The following is a 22,266-nucleotide window of genomic DNA, read 5'->3' on the forward strand; positions in this document are numbered from 1 at the left end:
CAGCATAATAGTGATGTGGATCACTGACCCCAGACATGTAGTTTATAATGAGACCGAGATAATAGTCTTAAGATCCATCATAACCCTCATCAGGATAAAGTGGAAGACGAATGATGGCTGAGAACAGGAGTGAAACAAGGACTGACTGCTGGCAAACTTCAATAATAAGGCTTTAAGGGAACAATACCAAAACTCTCCATGCTACCTGATAGAACTAAATATTATTTAGATATATCAAAAACAAGGCCAGAGCATATCAGCCTTAGTCAGCAAGAATAGAGATTAGAGTCTGACGAATTATGTGGTCTAGTAAAAGAAAAACAGAGAAAGACTTTTCTCTGGCTTTGTTTTGATTTTTGAGTGACTGGGATGTGATTCAATAAAATATTAGATATTATAATATATAGGACTTTAGAATCACATTGTGCATTTGGGCTTCATAACTGAACAATACCCAAATGTTGATGGTGCATAGTTTATCATAAATTCAACAGCAGAGGAAATTGAGGTAATCAGACACACTGTAATATTAATAGCTTATAAGAGAGTTGCATTTTTTCAAGTTTTCCCTTAGCTCTGCAAAAGACATGCTAATGATGTGGAAATCTTTTAGCATTTCTTATGCATGTAACAGTACCAGCAGTGAAAGAAGGTGTGGCATCGATGACAAAAATAAATGGCTTGAGGCATCAAGTGGAAAAGTCTGTGAAAACAAGGGCGAGAATGTTATCAGCATTATGGATTGACCAGGGCAGGATCTACACTGGTGGATGGCTCTTGTTAATGATCTATGACAGTGGACCATTAGGGTGTGTCCCTGTCATTAATTATGCCAAGAAATAAAAAATGTGCTTGCATGAAACAAGAGGACCTTGTAAATTTCTCAGCCAACTCGACCCTCCTATCAGTCACACCAGCCATGCTAGAAAGTAATCTATAGCAACAAAGGCAAAACTCTACAGCCAATAACTGGACCATGGGACCAAACTCAAGATCTTAAAGCAAGGTAAACCCTTAACAACAAATAAATATTAGTTTTTTTCAACAAAAGAGAAATTATTGGGATCCTAATGACAATTTACTGTTTTTGCTGATAAAGTTTATAGGATGATACAATTCAACACAAGACTGTGTTATTTTAAAATAAGAGAAATCTTAGTACTGAAATTGTTTAAGAAAAATAAATACAACAAAAATGGAACAAGAAACGCAGTCCACAGCTCCACAGCTTTCTCTAGGATGTCTACTTCTCTGCCATTTTTTCACTTTGTTGTGTATGTGATGCTTGACAATTCATTTTTAACCTCTAACTAATCAACGCATTGTTTCCATACAGGATCCAGGACATGTCTATATTTAGGCAATTTAAATAACACGTCAAACTTTACTCCAACTACCAGCCATACAAAAATGTCTTATATCCTCAGCTTGTCTCAGGAGCAGTGGATGCATGTTCTCTTGAGTAATGAATCACCCTCCACTATCTGGCAGTCTAATCTGGGTTTGGCAAATACCAGGAGAACAATATCTACCAGAGTGCATAGTGCCACCATTATTGAAAAGAAAAAATGGTCTAGGGTTGTTTATAGAAGGTTTGGTCTAGCCCTTTTAGTTCCTGTAAAGGATAATGTTAATGCTACAACAAGTGATGACATTTTAGACACATTGTGGCAACATGTGGGCAAAAAGCCCTCTCCTGTGTAGGCATGACTATGCCCCGGTGCATAACATACTCCATAAAGACATGGATTGATGTCTTTATGGATATATGTCTTTAATTTGTGGTGTTGAAGAGCTCCAATGTCCTGCACAAAGCCTTGGCCTCAAATCTAGTGAAAACCTTTGGGAAAGAATTCTAACACTGATTATCAGAGGTGGCAAAAGTACACACATCCTTCACTCAGGTAGAAGTTCAGAAACTCATGTTTTAAAAGACTCTGGTAAAAGTTGAAGTACTGACTACACTTTGTCACTCAAGTTAAAGTAAAGAAGTTTGGGCTTTGACTCATACTTAAGTAAAAAGTAGCCATTACTACTACCTGTTTTAGTGTCATGCTGGTAACTGAACCAATTTAAATTTTGTTACCTAATAAATATATTCAGGCTGAACATCCACCATATAGAACACAAGCAGAGAAAAAATGATGATGATGATCAGGAATGTCTCTGTTCTCAGTCATGTTTACATCGCTGACTCCCTCTCTTCCACATTACCCCTATACTTCTTGTTGCCTTCTACCCTGCTTGTCATAGGCTAGTTTACGTCATTTACATGATAGCCAGGAAATTAAACACCAGTGGTAGGCTGAAAAAGCCACGCAATTACAAGAGATAGATTGATGGGCTGAAAAGGGTGCACAATGAGAAGAAAAAATATTGATCATGTCACCAGATAGATGACTAATAACTAAAGTAACTAGCTTGTTTTGAAAATGTAGTAGAAAAAAAAACAGATATTTCACTCCTAAAAAAATTCTGAGTGAAAAATTAAATAGTTGTCAGAAAAATATTGACTTAAAGTACTCATACAAAAAAAATTACTTAAGTACAGTAACACAGTATTTGTACTTCATTACTTTCCATCTCTGCTGATCATAAGCCAAGCCTACTAGTTTAACAGCTGCACCTTAAAAAAAAAAAAAAAACGAATTTGCCTGAATAGGAACACGTTTGCATAGGATACACTCCAAAAGCTTGTAAAACGTTTTCCACGAAGAGCAAAGGCTGTTATATCTTCAGAAATAGGGGAAGTGGGCAACTCCTTTGTCATATAAATTGTGTTTGAATTGGGCTGTCCAACAATCTTATATAAGTGTAATAACTAGGTGCTGTACTTACTTTCGCCCATTTGCAGAATTGTAAGTAGCAAACGAAACACAAGGAGGTCCACGTTTTAAAACCACTTAATGTGGCATTTTAATGTGGAAAACCATGTCCTATCAGCAGAGCCTTTCTTGCATAAACAACCATCCTTTAATGGAGAATACTAGTAGGCTCTGAGAGACTTTTCCGGGATGATCGCCCATACAACCATGTGCATATACAGGCTCAGTAATATCTGAAAAGGAGTTTGCGTAACCCTGTCAGTCAACTGACTGTAGAAGTTTATAAAAGTTGCATTAAGCCTGTGTTCTTTTTATTACATTTTTCCTATATTCTTGCTTTATATTTAACTAGTTGAAATCTCCCACAGTGACAATTAGTAACTTTAGTCAACTAATCTATGCTATTTGTGTGTGTGTGTGTGTGTGTGTGTGTGTGTGTGTGTGTGTGTGTGTGTGTGTGTGTGTGTGTGTGTGTGTGTATGATGGCATCCCTCTATCTAATCTTTTTGATAAAATAAACCTTTATCTTTTTTAATATAATATAATATATCTCTTGCAGACAGGAAGCGAAAAGAACCCAAAGTACCTCAAAAACGAGCTCTTTTTCCAATAGACAAAATTATAGTCGACTGTAAAAGAGGATTTTATACACGGAAACATAAAAATATACACTTTGTTCCTTTGACCACCAGGTGTCAGCAAAAACCACTAAGAAGCCGAAAGAAAGAAAGATACAGTTAAAAAGTAAAGCAAAGTCACTGACCCCTGCAATACATACACACATACACACATACATACATACATACATACATACATACATACATACATACATGCATAAAGTAAAAAGCCTTCAAAGTGACTTATTTGTCTAGATTGAGTCTAGATTGACTAATGGTTCAAGGAGTGGTTGTCTAGGAATTAAATTAGATTTAACTTTGTTATTGTGCAAGACACATGTACAGAGCCAATAAAATGCAGTGTATAATGAATATAAATATAAACTAACAAACAAATGCTTGCTTTTTGATATCTGAATGTACATTACTGTACTGTATGTACAAGATTTGGTAACATGAGGCTCTTAGGTCCTGTTGTGAGCTGTGTTATTTTAGTGATATTTCACATTATAATATTTTTTTCACAGTTTATTATAGTAATAATTCTAAATGCCTCTTTATTGAGTTTGGATACATAGAAATAAATAATCAGTAAAACTATAAAATGACATTTTCATGTCCTCCTGCTCGTTTCTGATTCAGCCCCTACATTACTACAGACTGATGAACTGGGATTGCATTTCAGTGTGACAGATGCATGAAGATGAAAAGAGAATTCTGTCCTTGAAAAAGTAGCTCAGCAGAATAAAAGCACAATGAAACACGTCGCTTTTCAGTGTGGAATGTTTACTTCAATTCAATGTATTTTTATTTGTACAGCGCATTTAACAATTCACATTGTCCCAAAACAGCTTCTCAGAGCAAAAGGATATAAAGTTGTGTAAAAGCGCGTCTAAATTTAATGCCTAAATGTAAAGTTTATCTCTCATGATCAAGCCGGTGGTTTAAAGTTTGTCATTAATGAAATTGTATTTCACATTATGTGAAATATCTCTCTTGATGCACATTTTGCATTTGATTCATCATAGTTTTTTATTTAACTGCTGAAGTGAGCTAGAATATTTTGCCAAAAGTTTGTGGACACCTGGTCAAATTGAAACTAAATGTGGATTGCTCAAAAAGCTTATACTTAAAGCTTTTTGAGCAATCCACATTTAGTTTCAATTTGCTCTTATAATTCCCTCCACTCTTCTGGGAAGATGTTCCACTATATTTTAGAATATGTCTGTGAAGATTTGTCCTCATTCAGACTCAAGGTTCATTCTCATGCTGGAACAGGTTTGGGTATCATTGTTCAAGTGAAGGAACATGCTACTGCATCCAAAGACACACTTTACAATCTTGTGTCTTCAGCTTTGTTATAACAGTTTGAGAAAGAACCACATATAGCTGGGAAAGTCAGGTGTCCCTATACTTTTGTTCATATAGTGTATGAGCAGTGCATTGCAGGGTTGCTTTTTTATGCCACATTGTACCTGCGTCACAATTAATAGAGTTGCTTGTAGATTACATTTTACACTTCCTCTCAGTTTGACTGTGTAGCTGTGAGTGATTGCACTCACAGGATGTTCTTTCATGTACATTTTCTTTGTATCTGCTCAGTTTAGCCATCTTGCAGATCTCCTGATTCTCTGCTGTTTACTGATTGCAAATATTGCGAACATTGCTGCCAGATTGCTGGTAGTACGTGATGACAACTAGAGGTGAGAAAGTGATTAGAAGCTCTTTTTAGTCATTAGGACAGCCAGATGTGGCTCAGCTAATTCATTCTTCTTTGACCTGAAGTCGGCACATTTTCACCAGAGTCCTCCTTATACCCTGTGTGTTAATTGTTCTTCATTACACAGCCAATTTTAGGAGACATATCCACAGTTACAGAAACATCTTTAAGAAATTCTACTATATTATTTGTTATTATTAGAGCTTTTTTTACGCATCCGTGCACAGTGAGGTGAGAAGTTGTTTGAATTTTACACAGTATAATAGAAATGGTTATAGAAACCTTGTATACAAACCATTTCATAAATCTTAATTTAGTTTTTTTCATTTTTAATGTCCATTCTTTTATTTTTATTTATGTTCTTTTTTAAATTTACATAAGCTTATAATAAGCTAATAATATATGATATTATATCTTCTTAAATAATCTATGATTCTAAATGCTTTTGTTTTATGCCATTTTTAGAAAAGGAACATTTCTTCTGTATACACTTTGTGTATAAATTTGATCGAATGTTTTGTGCTCATTTTCAGTGACCAACAAGAGAACACAACTACACTGTGAATAGCGAGGCCTTCTCTTGGAAACTGATTTGAAATGGTGGCTTGAAGTGTTTATATAAATCATCTAGCACCATTTGAAATCAGTGTTCTTGGAGTAGGGTAACCATCCTCCTGTTTGAAGAATTCCACAATTTCCAGCTGGTATGTAAATTCTGTTAGAGAGAAGGACAGAAATAAACACTTGAATATCAACCTTTATCCTGCCTACTATCTAGTTCAAGATATATGAAGTAATGGGGTAAGTAATAGGACCTATAAGTCATATATCAACTCAGTGAAGAACAATATTTTAGTTTTTATTGATGAAAATGTTGATTGCCAGGAATTGCTTTTTCTTATAAACTGTTGTATACTACTGAAATACAGATCAGTCACACATACACCTAAAATTGCATACTGTATATTATCATGTAGTAGTAATACTAATAATAAGACTAAGATGTCTCAATTAAAAACTGGCTTGCAGTGTTTGCCTGTTACAAGCAGTTATTTATTTGTGAACAGTTGTATATCACTATGACATGTCAAATTATCTCTGATTTGTTGATTTAGATGAATAAAGGAAAAATGTACAAAATTCGGTATATATTATAAATTCAGTATTTATTATATATATTACACACACACACACACACACACACACACACACACACACACATATACTTTTTTTGTTTTTTTGCTGTTCTCTTTGAAATTAATGAAATGTTTATTTCTAAAATAAAGAAAAAAAAAACGAGACTTGAGACTAGTTCACTGTGTAAGATGTCAAAATTGATTCCATTCATTCATCCACACACACACACACACACACACACACACACACACACACACACAAAGTGAATGAACGGTATTAGAAATCAGCACGGTGATTGGTCGGATCTCATGACACACGTGTGGAAAAGCACGCGCATTGTTATCGTGATAATGAACGTGATAAAGACCTCGTAAGTCTTTCGAACATGAATCTAATAAACTGTGCTTTTTTGTCGGACCTGAATGTCATACACAGCTTTTTTCTTTGTCACCGGATGACGGTAAAGGTTTGTGTTCTAAGCGCTGTGACGTTGTTTTCAAAGACACCTGGTTACCATGGTAACGTGGTAACTAAACAGGAAATTAATGGCGGCACGCAACAAAGGTAAAACGGAATGAAATTATATGAAAAAAACTTGAATAATTAAGTAGTGTGTTTGCAGTTTTTCATTCCAGACATGGCGCTACACCGCATTTCACATATTTAATCTCTTTACTAATTATTTTATTTTATTTCACACGTAACAAAATACAAAACGTGCGCATGCTCTGTAGAAGCGTGTAGGCAGCGTCCGGGATCAAAATCAGTATTTACATTTATTGATCACTTTATCAGGAACACCTGTATACCCACTTATTCATGTCATTAACCTATTTTATTTTATTCAAATAGCACTTTACAAATGGACATTAGACCAAAGCAGTTTTATAAATATATTTATATACATTTTAAATGTATAAATTAGTCTTTAAGCCCTAACATGAAAGCCAGTGCTGACAGCAAGGAAAACCTCCCTAAGATGGTATGAGAAGAAAAACCTTAAAAGAAAACAGATCTCTAAGATTAAGAGGAGAATCTTTTTAATAATTATGCTATTAAAAGCATTGACCCAGCCATCAAAGCTGTTGCCAAAGTTGCTCAGACCTTAACGCTTGCCCATTTTTCATGCTTCCAACACATCAAGATCTTACTGCTCACTTTCTGATAAAATATTCCAACCTTTAATAGGTGCCACTTTAACAAGAGAATCAGTGTTATTCACTTCATCTGTCAGTGGTTTTAATGTAATGGCTGATCTCTATATATTTTGAAAGGATTCAAAAACCTACTGAAAATACTTTTTTTACATTTGAACATGTCAATTGATTTTTATGTCTTAAAAAAATTTAGTTACTACTGTGGCCTTCGGGAGCTGCCAGGATAGAAAAATATTTCCAGTACACAGGACACCAAATCGCATGGGAATTGAAGATCTCACACTGGAGAGTTTACCAACACCTGGCCCTGGCAGCTATGATAACCATGTGGTATGTATAATTGCTTTTGCAGTAGTCCCAAAATCATAAATACATGGCTAGCTAGTAACAAACAAGTATTTTCTGTCCTATACCCTCATAAAGATTTTTTGCTCTAGTTTAACAAACAGTTAATGATTTTAACAAATCCATCTATTAATTCCAACAGGTGAATACGATTGTTTATAACCTCGAAAGAAAACCAGAAAGTAAGAAAGGCTATAGTTTAGCAGCCCGCACTTCGCCTCGCTTCATCCAGCCCTTCCAGGTAGAAATGAATTCTAAAACATTGTCCCTATTAAGACTTGTATCAGAATACATTCTTTATTCTGTTAACAAAATGACTGGTCATAAGACTGTAGTATCAAAGGCTTTACAAATGTTTTCTGTTCAATGATTATATTCATAGAACAGAATTTGTTTGTGACTTAACATGACCACATTGCCTTTTTGTATTTTTTGCCAAACTTCATGATATTTCAGGCACTTTGTACCCATAATGATTTGCCAATAAATGGCCTTTAAAATGACACGAGAGGGGTGGTATAAGAAAAACTTTCACATACGAGCTGATATAACATGTTTAGTATAATTGACTAAATAAAATGAAAGTAATTGTGGCATCTGAAAACACTATCAGGCTGCAAAAAGATGCCATCTATAGTGCTGTGCTGCGCTGTGCTGCGCTGTGCTGCGCTGTGCTGCGCTGTAATAACTGCCTCAGATTAGATGGGGATCATTTGGCAGTCATTGGGAAAAGGTTTAACAATATTTAAATCATTATCATTCACAAAAGAGTTTCCACGGTTTTGTGGGCATGAAAGTGCTGATGATTGAGGGGCTTTTTGCAATAATAGTATTAAAGATTATGGAAACACAAATGATTTTGCTGAGAGTGCCAGATCTCTCCATACATTTGTAACCACCAAGGTATTCAGTCCATGTGTGAAAGGAGTAATTGAAGCCAATGCCTTGTCAGCTTTTGGGGAGCATAAGCAGGTCTCTTGGCCTAGTTGCTTAATTTAGCATATAATACAAAGAATCAGTAGAGAAGAAAATAAAAGGAATATATTACACAAGGGAGCCAGTCATGAGTAAGAGCAGCTTCTCCCAATGTTCCATCTCCCAGGGAGAACCACAATCTGCAAAGTGTGACTTGGTCCTTGACCTAGATTAATACTACTGAGTGAGACATCACTCCCCAACGCATGTGTACCATCTCTACAGTGTATTTGCTGCACCTCTGTACAGGCTCTGCAGATCAATACCAATTAGGCTAAATGTGAATAAGCCCATAATCAGTGCCCCATACTGCACCACTCTGATTGCTTATAGGGTTGACTGTCTGAGTGGTTCTGCATGGTAAAGTTTGATAGTAGTATTATCCCACCATAAGGTTTCCAGTGTAGTAAAATTGTTTTTTTTGTGTGTTATCCAGAGATACAAAACTAACCCTATACATTTATTTAATTTTTTAACTCTGATTTTGGTAAATTCTATTATGTCACCAAGAATGCACATACTGGGAATGCTTCTGTGATTAAACTGTGTTAGTTCTTGAGGTATTTCCCATGAACTGGAAGTCATTACCACAGTACATGAATACAGGTATTAGTAGTGTAAAATAATACAAATGTTTGTATTTTATGCATTTGCCTATGTTTAAAAAAGCAATTATATATATAATAATATGTTTTGTGTTCCAAAAATTCAATGAACTTTGCAGTTTAAAATGTGGTGATGGGCAAAGTCCCTTGGTTTGAATTGTCATGCTTCTGCTTGCAATCATGAATGTGCAAAGCCTGTAAGACACCAGTAAATATAAAAGTATACAATATTGCACCAATATCTCACACCACAAGGACAAAAATGTTTTAGTGACTCAGTCTGTTTGATAAAAAGTTCACTTTAGTTCTTCGGTGATTAATGTCTCAGTTAAAGTTTATTAAATGACACTAAAATATATTATATAGAGGTAGCTTAGTTTTGGTTTGATCATTTATTGGAGTAATTGTTTGCCTAGCACTACTTCTCTTTTCTCTCAGACTGTCACTCCATCACCCCAGGAATACCAGCAGGACTGGAGCGGGTCAGAAAAATGTGCTCCTGGAAGAACAGCGTTCAACTCCACTGCACAGAGGTTTACGTCCAAGTCTACTACAATCAGCTCCAACCCTGGGTGAGCCTCTTTAAATACTGTACTTGTTTACATTGTGTGCACCCACACAAACTTTCATGTTTGGTTACTTTGGTATGTTTAAAAAGCAGAAACAAATAGTGCATTATATATAAAAGCCAGTAAATATTGGGATTAGATTTTTCTTGATGAAAATATATGTGAATTATGACCGGAATTTTTGAAATGAACCTTTTGGTTTTGGCTTTTTTGGTCTATGAGTATTAGTTTTCTACAGCGTAAACAGGCAGTCACAATATTGTAAATATATGTAATGGAGTAGCTTACAAAAGTGAGTAAACCCCTCCCATTTTATGAACCATTTTAGTATATCTTCTCAAGGAAGAAGACTATAGAAATTAAACTTGGCTATATTTTAGAGTAGTCAATGTGCAGCTTCTATAGCAGTACAGATTTCCTCTAAAAGTAACTTAATATCCACCCATTATTGTCTAAATAACTGGCAACAAAAGTGAGTAAACATGTTAAAACTGTGTCAAATGTTTCAGTATTTTGTGTGAGCACCATTGTTATCCATCACTTCCCTAATCCTCCTGAAATTCACCAGAGCTGCACAGGTTGTTAGGCTCCTCTTCCACTCCTTCATAATGACATCACAGAGCTGCTGGACTTTAGACGCTCCACCGTCTGCTTCTGCTTGAGGATGCCCCACAGGTGCTCAATACGATTCAGTTCTGGAGTCATACTTGGCCACTCCATCACCAGGCAGTTGTCATTTTTGTGTTTGGGGTCATTATTATGTTGGAAAACTGCCATTCAGCCCAATTTCTGAAGAGAGGACTTCATGTTCTGCTTCAGAATGTCATGGTACATGATGGAATTCATGTTTCCTTTAATGCCAAACAAGTTTATCTTAGTCTCTTTAGACCACAGGACATTGTTCCAGTAATCCATGATCTTAGACAGGTTGCCTTTAACAAAACCATTTGCAGTCTTTCTTGTGAGCAAGCTTCAGAAGAGGTTTCCATCTGGGATGACGGCGTATGACCTGAGCACGAGCAAGCAGATCTTCTGCTTCTGCAACCTCTAAAGCAATGCTGCAGCACTCATGCATTTGTTTTTTGAATCAGCTTCTGCACCTGACACACAGCATGAGGACTCAACTTCTTTCATTAACCCTTGTGAGGTCTGTTCCGATTGGAACCCATCTTAAAAAACCTTTGTATCACCCTGGCCACTGTACTGTAACACAGTTTCAGGGTGTTACTAATCTTCTTATAGCCTGGGCCATCTTTTTGGAGAGCAACAATTCTAATTCTCAAATCCTTAGAGAGTCTTTGCCATGAACTGCCATGTTGAACATCCAGTGGTCAGTATGAGAGAATTGTAGTTAAAGCACCAAATTTAAACTGCTAATACAAGATACACAAATTTGTATAGTACTGTCAAGCAGATAAAAAAACATGAACATGATGAATAGTACATGTGGCTTTGCATGGCTTAATGATGTACAGCAGGGTATACTCAGTTTTGTTGTCACTGTCTTGACAATAATGTCTGCATGATGAGTTATTTTCAGAGGACAGTAAATCTAAAAAGTTTTATTTAATTCTTTGTTATATTGCAGCCATTTGCTAAAATCATTTATGTTCATTTTTTTTCCTCATTAATGTACACATAGCACCCCATATTGACAGAAAAACACAGAATTATTGACATTGTTGCAGATTTATTAAAAAAGAAAAACTGAAATATCACATGGTCCTAAGTGTTCAGACCCTTTGCTCAGTATTTGGTAAAAGCACCCTTTTAATCTAATACAGCCATGAGTCTTTTTGGAAAGATGCAACAAGTTGTTCACACCTGGATTTGGGGATCCTCTGCCATTCCTCCTTGCAGATCCTCTCCAGTTCTGTCAGGTTGGATGGTAAACGTTGGTGGACAGCCATTTTTAGGTCTCTCCAGAGATTTGTGGAATCAGAGCTCTGGCTGGTCCATTCAAGAACAGTCACTGAGTTGTTGTGAAGCCACTCCTTCGTTATTTTAGCTGTGTGCTTAGGGTCATTGTCTTGTTGGAAGGTAAACCTTCGGCCCAGTCTGAGGTCCAGAGCACTCTGGAGAAGGTTTTCATCCAGGATATCCCTGTACTTGGCCGCATTCATCTTTCCCTTGATTGCAACCAGTCGTCCTGTCCCTGCAGCTGAAAAACACCCCCACAGCATGATGCTGCCACCACCATGCTTCACTGTTGGGACTGTATTGGACAGGTGATAAGCAGTGCCTAGTTTTCTCCACACATACCGCTAAGAATTAAGGCCAAAAGGTTCTATCTTGGTTTTATCAGACCAATGAATCTTATTTCTCCCCATCTTAGAGTCCTTCAGGTGTTTTTTAGGGCTTTCATGTGTCTTGCACTGAGGAGAGGCTTCCGTCGGGCCACTCTGCCATAAAGCCCCGACTGGTGGAGGGCTGCAGTGATGGTTGACTTTCTACAACTTTCTCCCATCTCCCGACTGCATCTCTGGAGCTCAGCCACAGTGATCTTTGTTTTTTTTTTTACTTTTCTCACCAAGGCCCTTCTCCCCCGATAGCTTAGTTTGGCCGGACGGCCAGCTCTAGGAAGGGTTCTGGTCGTCCCAAACGTCTTCCATTTGAGGATTATGGAGGCCACTGTGCTCTTAGGAACCTTAAATGCAGCAGAAACCTTTTTGTAACCTTGGCCAGATTACTTCGGGCAGTTCCTTTGACCTCATTATTCTCATTTGCTCTGACATGCATTGTGATCTGTAAGGTCGTATATAGACAGGTGTGTGGTTTCCTAATGAAGTCCAATCAGTATAATCAAACACAGCTGGACTCAAATAAAGGATGATCGGAAGAAATGGATAGCACCCGAGTTAAATATATATATATATATATATATGAGTGTCACAGCAAAGGGTCTGAATACTTAGGACCATGTGATGTTTCAGTTTTTCTTTTTTAATAAATCTGCAAAAATGTCAACAATTCTGTGTTTTTCTGTCAATATGGAGTGCTATGTGTACATTTGTGAGGAAAATAAATGAATTTAAATGATTTTAGCAAATGGCTGCAATATAACAAAGAGTGAAAATTTAAGGGGGTCTGAATACTTTGTGTGCATATATACACTGGAGATCAAAATTAGAGAACAATTCATAACCAATTGAACAATCCTGAAATAATGTCATCTTCACTGCTCAACAGTTGAAAGGTTTTTTGTCCTGTCTATACCATGCTACCAGAACACCTTTCCACAAATTAACTAAGGCATTTAAAAAAAAAAAAAAAACATTATTTTGCAGAACAACAATGACTGTAGCATGGAAAAAGATTACAACAAAATGTTCTTAAGGTTACAACAATCACCAATTAGTAGGAAGTGTACAGGCCTCTGCTCTGAATGACTTCAGCACATCTGCGGCCACAGGACAGCACTAGTCTCTCACACTGCTCTGGTGTGATTTTGGTCCACTCTTCTTCCAGTCTCCTCCACAGTTCGGTGACTGTAGTGGGTTTCTTGGCCATAACTTTGCTGCCAAAGATTTTCCAGAGGTTCTCTATTGGGTTGAGATCAGGACTCTGGGCAGGCCATGTCATTATTTCAATGTTCTCAGTTTCAAGGAACTGCTTTACCCGTTTTGCTGTGTGACATGGAGCGTTGTCCTGCATGAACACTGCGGGCTGATTGGGTGATGAACCACATGTTGTTGAAGAAGGTTCTGATAAACATTTGCATTCACTCTGCCATGTAGCTGTATAAGAGGCCCAACTCCTGCTGCAGAAAACATGCCATGACACTTCCTCCTCCACTTTTCACTGACTTCTTTACACACTTTGGGTTCAGTCTTTCTCCAGTTTGTCGCTAAACATAATGTTTCCCATCAGACCCAAATAAATTAAACTTGCTTTTATCACTGAAGTGAACTTTGGACCAGTTCTCCTTTGTCCACACAACATGCTCCTCAGCAAAGCTTAGTCTAGCCTTTTGATTCTTTCTGCTAATGAGAGGTTTGGTCACTGCAGTGTGGGCTTTCAGTCCAAATGTTCTTAAACATTGAGACACTGTATGACGAGACAGATTCTTACCCTGTTCAGCGCTGAACTGGTGAGCAATTCCAGCTGCAGTGTGGAAACGATTGCTTGAATGATTGCTTGAATGTAAAGATTTAATATTCTTGAAATCACAGATTTGGAACGCCCAACTACGGCTGATAGGGTCATCCCTTTGGCCTTTCAGGCACTTTAGAACGGCCCACCATCTTGCAGAGTCAGTGAAACTGGAAGTTAGGCTGCCAGTTAAATAGGGGTTGACAGATAATCAAGGAAATTAGCACCAGGTACCAGATTAACACCAATAACTGGGAGGTATCTGAAAGTGTTTTATCAGTGTGTTTTCTGCAAAATAATGAATTTTTTTTAAATGCCTTAGTTATTTTGTGGAAAAGGTGTTCTGGTAGCATGGTATAGACAAAACAAAAACTCCAACTGTTGAGCAGTGAAGATGACATTATTTCAGAATTGTTCAATTGTTTATAAATTGTTCTCTAATTTTAATCTCCAGTGTATATACACACACAAAATATATATATGTATGTATGTATGTGTGTGTGAGATATATATATATATATATATATATATATATATTTACATACACATACATATACACACACACACAAACACACACACACACACCTTTAATCTATTATTCATGTGCCATTCATTACGATAGACCAGGTACCTACTCGCCTGGTGGGCCATGCAATCGGAAGGTATCATGGCCAATGAAATTTGGCTCACCAGACTGGTCCAGTGTGCCCATGCAGAAGAAAAAGGGACTTCGCACAGAGGTAAAATTAATTAATTAATTAATAAAGAAACAAATAAATAAAACAATATTAATCATAACAACCTGTGTTGTGCTTATGTTGTACTAATTTAACATTTGCATATACGCTGAGACATTTTCTGACAAATTATGTTTGTGTTTCATTCTGTATGTTGCAGCTTCCATGTGACAAGGAGCTCCGGAAACATCGCAACAGAGTAGCTTATTTACGATTGTACTATTCATGAGATTCCTGGAGCAATATAATGTGTAAATCTGACTAAGAATCCAAGCACACTGCTGAATTAAATCAAATACAGAGACGTTTTGTTGCGCGACCTGTTCTTGTGCATGCACACAGCTATATGAATTCCTTTTTTGTACAAATCATTTGCTAAGAATGCCCGTAAAAATTTAATGTGCATTTTTGTTGCCATAAATCAGAACATAAATAAAACATGTATGCACTTTTAAAAAGTAGCGCCACACTGCCAAATAACACTGATACTAAAAACTAAATTAGACAATTAGAAATCACAATCTGTAATTTTTAGCTCTTTAGACCTAAACTTTCATTAAACAGCGATTGCCGGCATTAAGTTTGTGTCTGGAAATGAGATCATTATAGATCTGAGTGTTTCTTGTTTCTAAAATGATAAACAGCACCTTTATATAAGATGTGGACATGGAAGGCAAACATTTTCACGATAAACTTTTACAGATGTTTGGGAAGGGATTTATTTTCTGCCTTCATTCATTTAAACAAAGAAACATCTTACAAAGGTTTTGTTTTAGGAACACTGAAAATCCAAGCATAAACCCAACCTAAAGTTCTATATATAATATGAACGACAAATACCCACCTTTAGCAAAAACACTGCAGTTCAGTCGATCAGCCTCGGTATTATACAAAGCCATCAGTTGTGAATAAACAAAGTCTCCTGTGCTGCACTTTTAAATGCATTCCCTTCTGTTCAGAGGCACACTGTGAACCCTAAGCAGTATTTTCATTTTTGACACAATTTCTTTGTATACTGGAGTCCATGTTTTGCTGTTCATTTTTTCCTCCTCACTTTTGGTTTCTTGACTGGTCGAAGGTACGGGTTATCAATCATGTTTTCCTCGTTATTCTTCACAGAAGGTACACCGCCACCAGGTGGCACAACAGCATTCTCCTTATCTGCTCCTGTGCCCTGAATTTATAAAAACAGAACACATTTCACCATTGTACAACTGTACATTTCCTTAAAGCACCATTGTTTATCCAAACTATTATACACAGCATATACTGATGTTAGACAGAATTTAATGTCAGCTGTACTAAATGCTATTGCATCATCTGAAGGCATGCTGCATTATTTTATAGTGACAGACAGAAGAGAGATCATACGCAGTTCTCTTACACTAATGTTGTTTGCATTGTTTTCTGTGTCTGTCTGGTCATCCTGCTCAGACGAGTCTGTCTCTTCCAGCGACTGCAGCTCCAGTTCAGAGGGCAGAAGAGCGTTAAGGTACGGGATAGAGCTCAGCTTTGCTGCGATCACTGAGTATAAACAGGCAGAGGCATTAACATTTTCACACAATTTATTTTGACTCCTACAAACAACTCAAAACAATGGATGTAAATGTTTTATTTTTTTTTATTTATTTTTTTTTTATTTAAAAGCATATGATCCGATTTATAGAGTTAAAAAAATATTATTATCCATTTAAACAATATTCAAGATCATCATTCACTATAGAGATTCCACGGTTTTGTGGGCAGGAAAGTGATGGGCTTCTAATTAAGTGCCTATTAAGTCTATAATTTCTAATGGTTAGAGTGTAAAAAATATTACATTTGACTTTCTTACAGCTATAATTATTTAAAAATAATCATTTCAGGCAGACAGGAAAGCACAAGACCAACCGGCCTTCTAATTTGAATTTATATCATTATTTAACACTGTTCTTACATGGAAAAGTAGTGATATCATCTTTAAAGAGACTTTGTGTGTCTCCAGTCTTTGCCATGAAACGTGTAAGCGCCCTTTCGACATCTCGTCTCTGGGATGCTGCCTTCTCCCTTAGCACCTGGTAGTCTGATACAGGCTCACGAAATGTCTGCACACAAAAGGGGGGGGACAAAAAGCATCATACTGTGGTACTAAATATCATGTTCTAACATTTTCTTTGACAAAAAAAAAAAAGTTTCTAATTAAGTTTTAGTTTAGATTGCGCTGCGCACAGTCCTTCAAATGCATATTATTTTACATCTGCATCCACACGGCAAGTACGGGTGTCTTACCGGGGTCTTGATGTATGTATGTGGATCTGGAAATTCTGGGAAATGGCTCGGGATGTAAGGAGGGTGAGTACGCTTCTGTCCCGCAACAAGAGCCTTGGGAATCACTGGAGAATTTGTCACTGGTGCTGTCACAAAAGCAAAAAACAACAACAAACAGTTGCATTACAATTATAGGATCAAATCAATCAGTCTAGGGCTGTTGTGGTCATACAAGAGTACTTTGAGTGTGTAATTTTAGAGAAAATTCAATTCCAAGACACAGCTTCTAAAGCGGTCATGAGCACCAAGTGAAAAACAATACTTATCTGATGCCTGTAATCTAGTTTGTGTTTGGAGGATTTTATAGTACAGGGGCTCTTATTTATCAAGATTATGATCTGTTGGTGGTTGTAGTGCACGTTTAGTCACAGCATATGATTCAACAGATATCTTAATGTTGAGTCAAAATTTTCATTAAACTGCATATCGGTCACATTGAGTTTATTTTTCATGTCGATAGAATTCATTGCTTGAATTAAGTCTATTTAAAACTTTCTTTCGGCTTCTCCCATTAGGGGTCGCCCACAGCGGTTCATCTGCATGTTTGATTTGGCACGTTTTTACACTGGATGCCCTTCCTAATGCAACCCCCCCCATTTATCCGGGCTTGGGACCGGCACTAAGGCTTGTGCAACCCTAATGGCTGGGGTTGGTTCCCTGACCGGGTATCGAACCCAGGCCGCAGCGGTGAGAGCGCCGCATCCTAACCACTAGACCACCAGGGATAAAGTTTTTTTTTTAAATAAACAAATAATTTTATAGAAACAAAGCATTTTTAGTTAAATGTAATTATTCATAACCAGATATATATTTTGCATTACTTAATTATTTACATTTAACTATATGTTTAATTTCTGTAATTAATTATACATAGTTATTTTATAAATATAGTCTGGCTGTGTACTGCCTTTCCTCAGTTTCCACTAATGTGTTTTGAATTTGGATTTCAACTTTAACATACACAGTATACAAAAAAATTAAATGTCGTTCCTACAAACCAAGGTACATAGACAGTGACCAGTAAGAGTAATAGACATTAAGAGTAACCCAGTGAGAGTAATAGCCTGTGAACAGTAAGAGTAATAGACAGTGAACAGTAAGAGTAATAGACAGTGAGAGTAATAGCCAGTGAACAGTAAGAGTAATAGCCAGTGAACAGTAAGAGTAATAGCCAGTGAACAGTAAGAGTAATAGACAGTAAACAGTAAGAGTAATAGACAGTAAACAGTAAGAGTAAAAGACAGTGAACATAAGACAGTGAACAGTAAGAGTATTAGACAGTGAGAGTAATAGACAGTAAACAGTAAGAGTAAAAGACAGTGAACAGTAAGAGTAAAAGACAGTGAACATAAGACAGTGAACAGTAAGAGTATTAGACAGTGAGAGTAATAGCCAGTGAACAGTAAGAGTAAAAGACAGTGAACAGTAAGAGTAATAGCCAGTGAACAGTAAGAGTAATAGCCAGTGAACAGTAAGAGTAATAGCCAGTGAACAGTAAGAGTATTAGACAGTGAGAGTAATAGCCAGTGAACAGTAAGAATAAAAGACAGAACTGTAAGAGTATTAGACAGTGAATGTAAAAGACAGTGAACAGTAAGAGTAAAAGACAGAACTGTAAGAGTATTAGACAGTGAATGTAAAAGACAGTGAACAGTAAGAGTAAAAGACAGTGAACAGTAAGAGTGTTAGACAGTGAACAGTAAGAGTAAAAGACAGTGAACATAAAAGACAGTGAACAGTAAGAGTATTAGACAGTGAGAGTAATAGCCAGTGAACAGTAAGAGTATTAGACAGTGAGAGTAATAGCCAGTGAACAGTAAGAGTATTAGACAGTGAGAGTAATAGCCAGTGAACAGTAAGAGTAAAAGACAGAACAGTAAGAGTATTAGACAGTGAATGTAAAAGACAGTGAACAGTAAAAGTAATAGACAGTGAACAGTAAGAGTAAAAGACTGAACGTAAAAGACAGTGAACAGTAAGAGTAATAGACAGTGAACGTAAAAGACAGTGAACAGTAAGAGTAAAAGACAGTGAAGAGTAAGAGTAATAGCCAGTAAACAGTAAGAGTAAAAGACAGTGAACAGTAAGAGTAATAGACAGTGAACAGTAAGCGTAATAGAAAGTGAACAGTGAGAGTAATAGACAGTAAGAGTAATAGAAAGTGAACGTAAAAGACAGTGAACAGTGAGAGTAATAGACAGTAAGAGTAATAGACAGTGAACAGTAAGAGTAATCTTAGATTTTACATGGCAAGGTGAGGCAATTAATAATTATCCACAGTATTTACTGGAATTTAGTCTGCTCTGGATCTGACGGGTTTTTTGCTTTTACCTCAGTACAGTTGAGATTCAAACACAAAACAGTAAAATATAAATACTGAATACAGTTTTAGCACAAGTGTAGGCTATAGATTAAAATGAAGATACATTAAAATTATACATTAAAATGAAGGGAGAATGTTGATTCTGATCACTCACGTGCTGTTATGACCATCCTCTGTGATCTTTTGGCATACAAGGGGAGCGAGTCTACATTAAAACCTGTAAAGGTTATAACAGACAAGAGTCATCTTACATTGTCTACATCAGGAGTCATCAACTGACATAAAGCCATATTCTCACAGACCATAAATCCCCCCCACACATCCATGCTCCACTTACTTTCAAAATTCCCTGTGCGAAATCCCCCAAGATTTTTAAATTCGCTGCTCATTTTTCACTGATTTACCCCAGTGAAATAATTACCCTGTAGATTGTACACAGCATCTGCTGTAACCAGTGAAGCTTACCTATTTCCACCAAAGTGATAACCACGTCTGAGAGGGTAGGGCTGCTTCTAGCTGTATGCTCACAGCTTGCTTTTGCACAACGTCCAACCTCAGTTATATCTGCAAACCATAAAATGGTTATCTGTATGGACGAAGGTAAATCAGAAATGCACAAATTCTCATTGTGATTTGGATAATGGGTTATGCGTCTCTGTTCAACCAACATCTAGATCCTTACAGCGTACAGAGCGCGCGTGCGCTTGCGTGCACACACACACACACACACACACACACACACACACACACACACACACACACACACACACACACACACCCCTTGCATCCAGCCATATGCTGTGTAACATAACAGGATCGCTGCTTTAGATTATTTTTTCCCCCAAAAGCAGGAGAATTGAAACAGGAACAAGGAGGAAAAATCTCAACATTCTTTTGCTCTAATATTATTCTTATAATATGAATATGGTTTGTCTGACAGATTATCTTCTGTCTGATAGATTATCTTCTGTCCGATTGTGAGTTTATTTATTAAATGCAACAAGAGATAAGTCCAGGCTGATGTTGTCTATTTAATATTAATAATGACAGCTTTTAAACATACAGTTACCGGTACTAATTATCGGCAAGGCAGACAAAGAAAGTCATTGGTATCGGTTTAAAAAGAAAAGAGGTATTGCACATTTCTCATGTTAAACCGTGTGTGTTTTTATTTTTTTCTTTCTATTTAACTTACAACTCTGCATCATTTCGGTTAGAGTTTCCACAGCTGCTTTCTCTGCACTGTCGAAGCCACATTCAGTCAGCAGAGAGCTGACCACCACCTGCAGGGTGCGCCGCCGGGCCAGGTAATAATTCTCAGCAGGATTTGAAGTTGGTTTATTACCAACTGACCGCTACAAAGCAAAACGAACAAACAAAACATACAGTCAGTATAATTTGATGAGGTAGCTTAATTCATATGACCGGAATTGTGTGGGTTTGATGAGGATGGTTCCACATGAACACCCTGAAGATCCGTGAAGTTATTGGGAAACTCAAACCATGAGGATGGACTGTAATTAATACAAAAATTCTGCTACGATTGGCACGAACAGTTCTGCATTTAAGTGTCAGATCACTAAACAGTGCTCCTTAATGGTGAGGGGACAATAAGTTAAGGACATTCAGTGCTATGCAGATTAGGAAGGGTTCCTTCTGAGACAGCAATAGGAAGAAACCTTGAGAGGATCCAAACTCAGAAGGGAACCCATCCTCCACCATGATGGAACTATAATAAATAGACATTATTTGTCACCTAAATGTGTGATGACCTCCTATCCTCATCTGGGTGACACCTGATATCAATTTATAATAATTTTGTCATTTTTGAGGATGGGTTCCCTTCTAAGATAGAGATGAGGAGGAAACCTTAAGAGGGTTCAGACAAGGAATGGTCTCAGATAGGTTCCTTCTGAGTCTGGATCCTTTCAAGGTTTCTTTTTTCCTTACACAATGTGAAAAAGTTTTCCCATGTTTATCAGGGATAAACATTTAGGCACCAATATATACATTTCATATTTAACCTATTCGTCTCCGTGAAGCTGCTTTGAGACAAAACCCATTGTTAAAAGTGCTGCACAAATAAACCTGAATTGAAAATAATTGAATGTAGCCTCCATTTATTAGCCAGCAAACACTAGCTAGTTTAGCCTTAACCGAAGACGACTAAAAGGTGGGGAAAAGGCTCCTATCTTGCTCAGAGGATGTACAAATTCAAAAACAATTCGCTGAAATAAGATATAATTCTACAAAAGCGCCCAAAAATGTCATGCGCGACTACAGAACATTTAGCTACAGTTTATCTAGCAAGCTAACAAGCTAATAAACAGAGGCTAGTTACCATTCCGGCGCTTAAAGGTCCGCCGCCTGCCACCGCAGGGTCTGCCATCGGTGCGATTATTTCCTCTCTACTGATTAAAACGTAAAGAAAAATACCAGTAATCTTGTGAAATAGCTAAATCATTCTGTCTGTGTCTCCTTCTCTTCACTGAGCTGTGTAGCGATAGCAACTTTCGTTTTGTGCCAATGTGCTCTGTGTTAATAAGAGTCCTGGGCATAATATAAGTCTTTAAAAGCCAATCGTATACTTTAGATTCTGGGAAAGTTTATGATACCGGTATGATGCTGTGAGTTTGGGGATTGAAGAATTTGTATTAACAAATAATAAACAATTAAAAAATAATTAACAGCGATCAGAACAGATACATTTATCTTGTTTATACAACTAAGGAGGTGAGGATTATGGTCCTTACTCAAGGGCCTTACTCAAGGGCCTAGCAAGTAGCAGTTTGGCAGTTCTGTGATCTCACAGTTCTGTGATCTCACAGTATGTAATCATACACAATAAACACTGGTC

The 22,266-nt window shown here is 37.0% G+C and overlaps 2 protein-coding genes across 4 annotated transcripts; one reads left to right on the forward strand and one right to left on the reverse strand.

Annotated features, from left to right (window-relative positions):
* The first annotated feature begins 6,580 nt into the window (after positions 1–6,580).
* On the forward strand, positions 6,581–15,100 carry si:ch211-66i15.4 (uncharacterized protein LOC560315 homolog). Of its 3 annotated transcripts, none has more exons than XM_046870187.1 (6): positions 6,713–6,863; positions 7,650–7,786; positions 7,944–8,042; positions 9,820–9,953; positions 14,665–14,782; positions 14,940–15,098. In XM_046870187.1, exons 1-6 carry the CDS (start codon positions 6,845–6,847, stop codon positions 15,006–15,008), a joined length of 576 nt encoding a protein of 191 aa, XP_046726143.1. In that variant the 5' UTR covers positions 6,713–6,844; the 3' UTR covers positions 15,009–15,098. The 3 variants fall into 3 exon arrangements, with proteins under 3 accessions (XP_046726145.1, XP_046726143.1, XP_046726144.1); XM_046870188.1 differs by lacking the exon at positions 6,713–6,863 and adding an exon at positions 7,261–7,281; XM_046870189.1 differs by lacking the exon at positions 7,944–8,042 and having other exon boundaries at positions 6,581–6,863; positions 14,940–15,100.
* Positions 15,101–15,473: 373 nt separating this feature from the next.
* taf8 (TAF8 RNA polymerase II, TATA box binding protein (TBP)-associated factor) lies at positions 15,474–21,957 on the reverse strand. Its single transcript, XM_046870186.1, has 8 exons — positions 21,751–21,957; positions 20,605–20,764; positions 19,875–19,973; positions 19,564–19,626; positions 17,048–17,172; positions 16,716–16,863; positions 16,164–16,303; positions 15,474–15,953 (listed from the first exon to the last, which is right to left on the reverse strand). Exons 1-8 carry the CDS (start codon positions 21,796–21,798, stop codon positions 15,816–15,818), a joined length of 921 nt encoding a protein of 306 aa, XP_046726142.1. The 5' UTR covers positions 21,799–21,957; the 3' UTR covers positions 15,474–15,815.
* Between the last annotated feature and the right edge of the window lie 309 nt (positions 21,958–22,266).

This window comes from Silurus meridionalis, chromosome 16, assembly GCF_014805685.1.
Source record: "Silurus meridionalis isolate SWU-2019-XX chromosome 16, ASM1480568v1, whole genome shotgun sequence".
In the NCBI taxonomy this organism is placed as follows: domain Eukaryota; kingdom Metazoa; phylum Chordata; class Actinopteri; order Siluriformes; family Siluridae; genus Silurus; species Silurus meridionalis.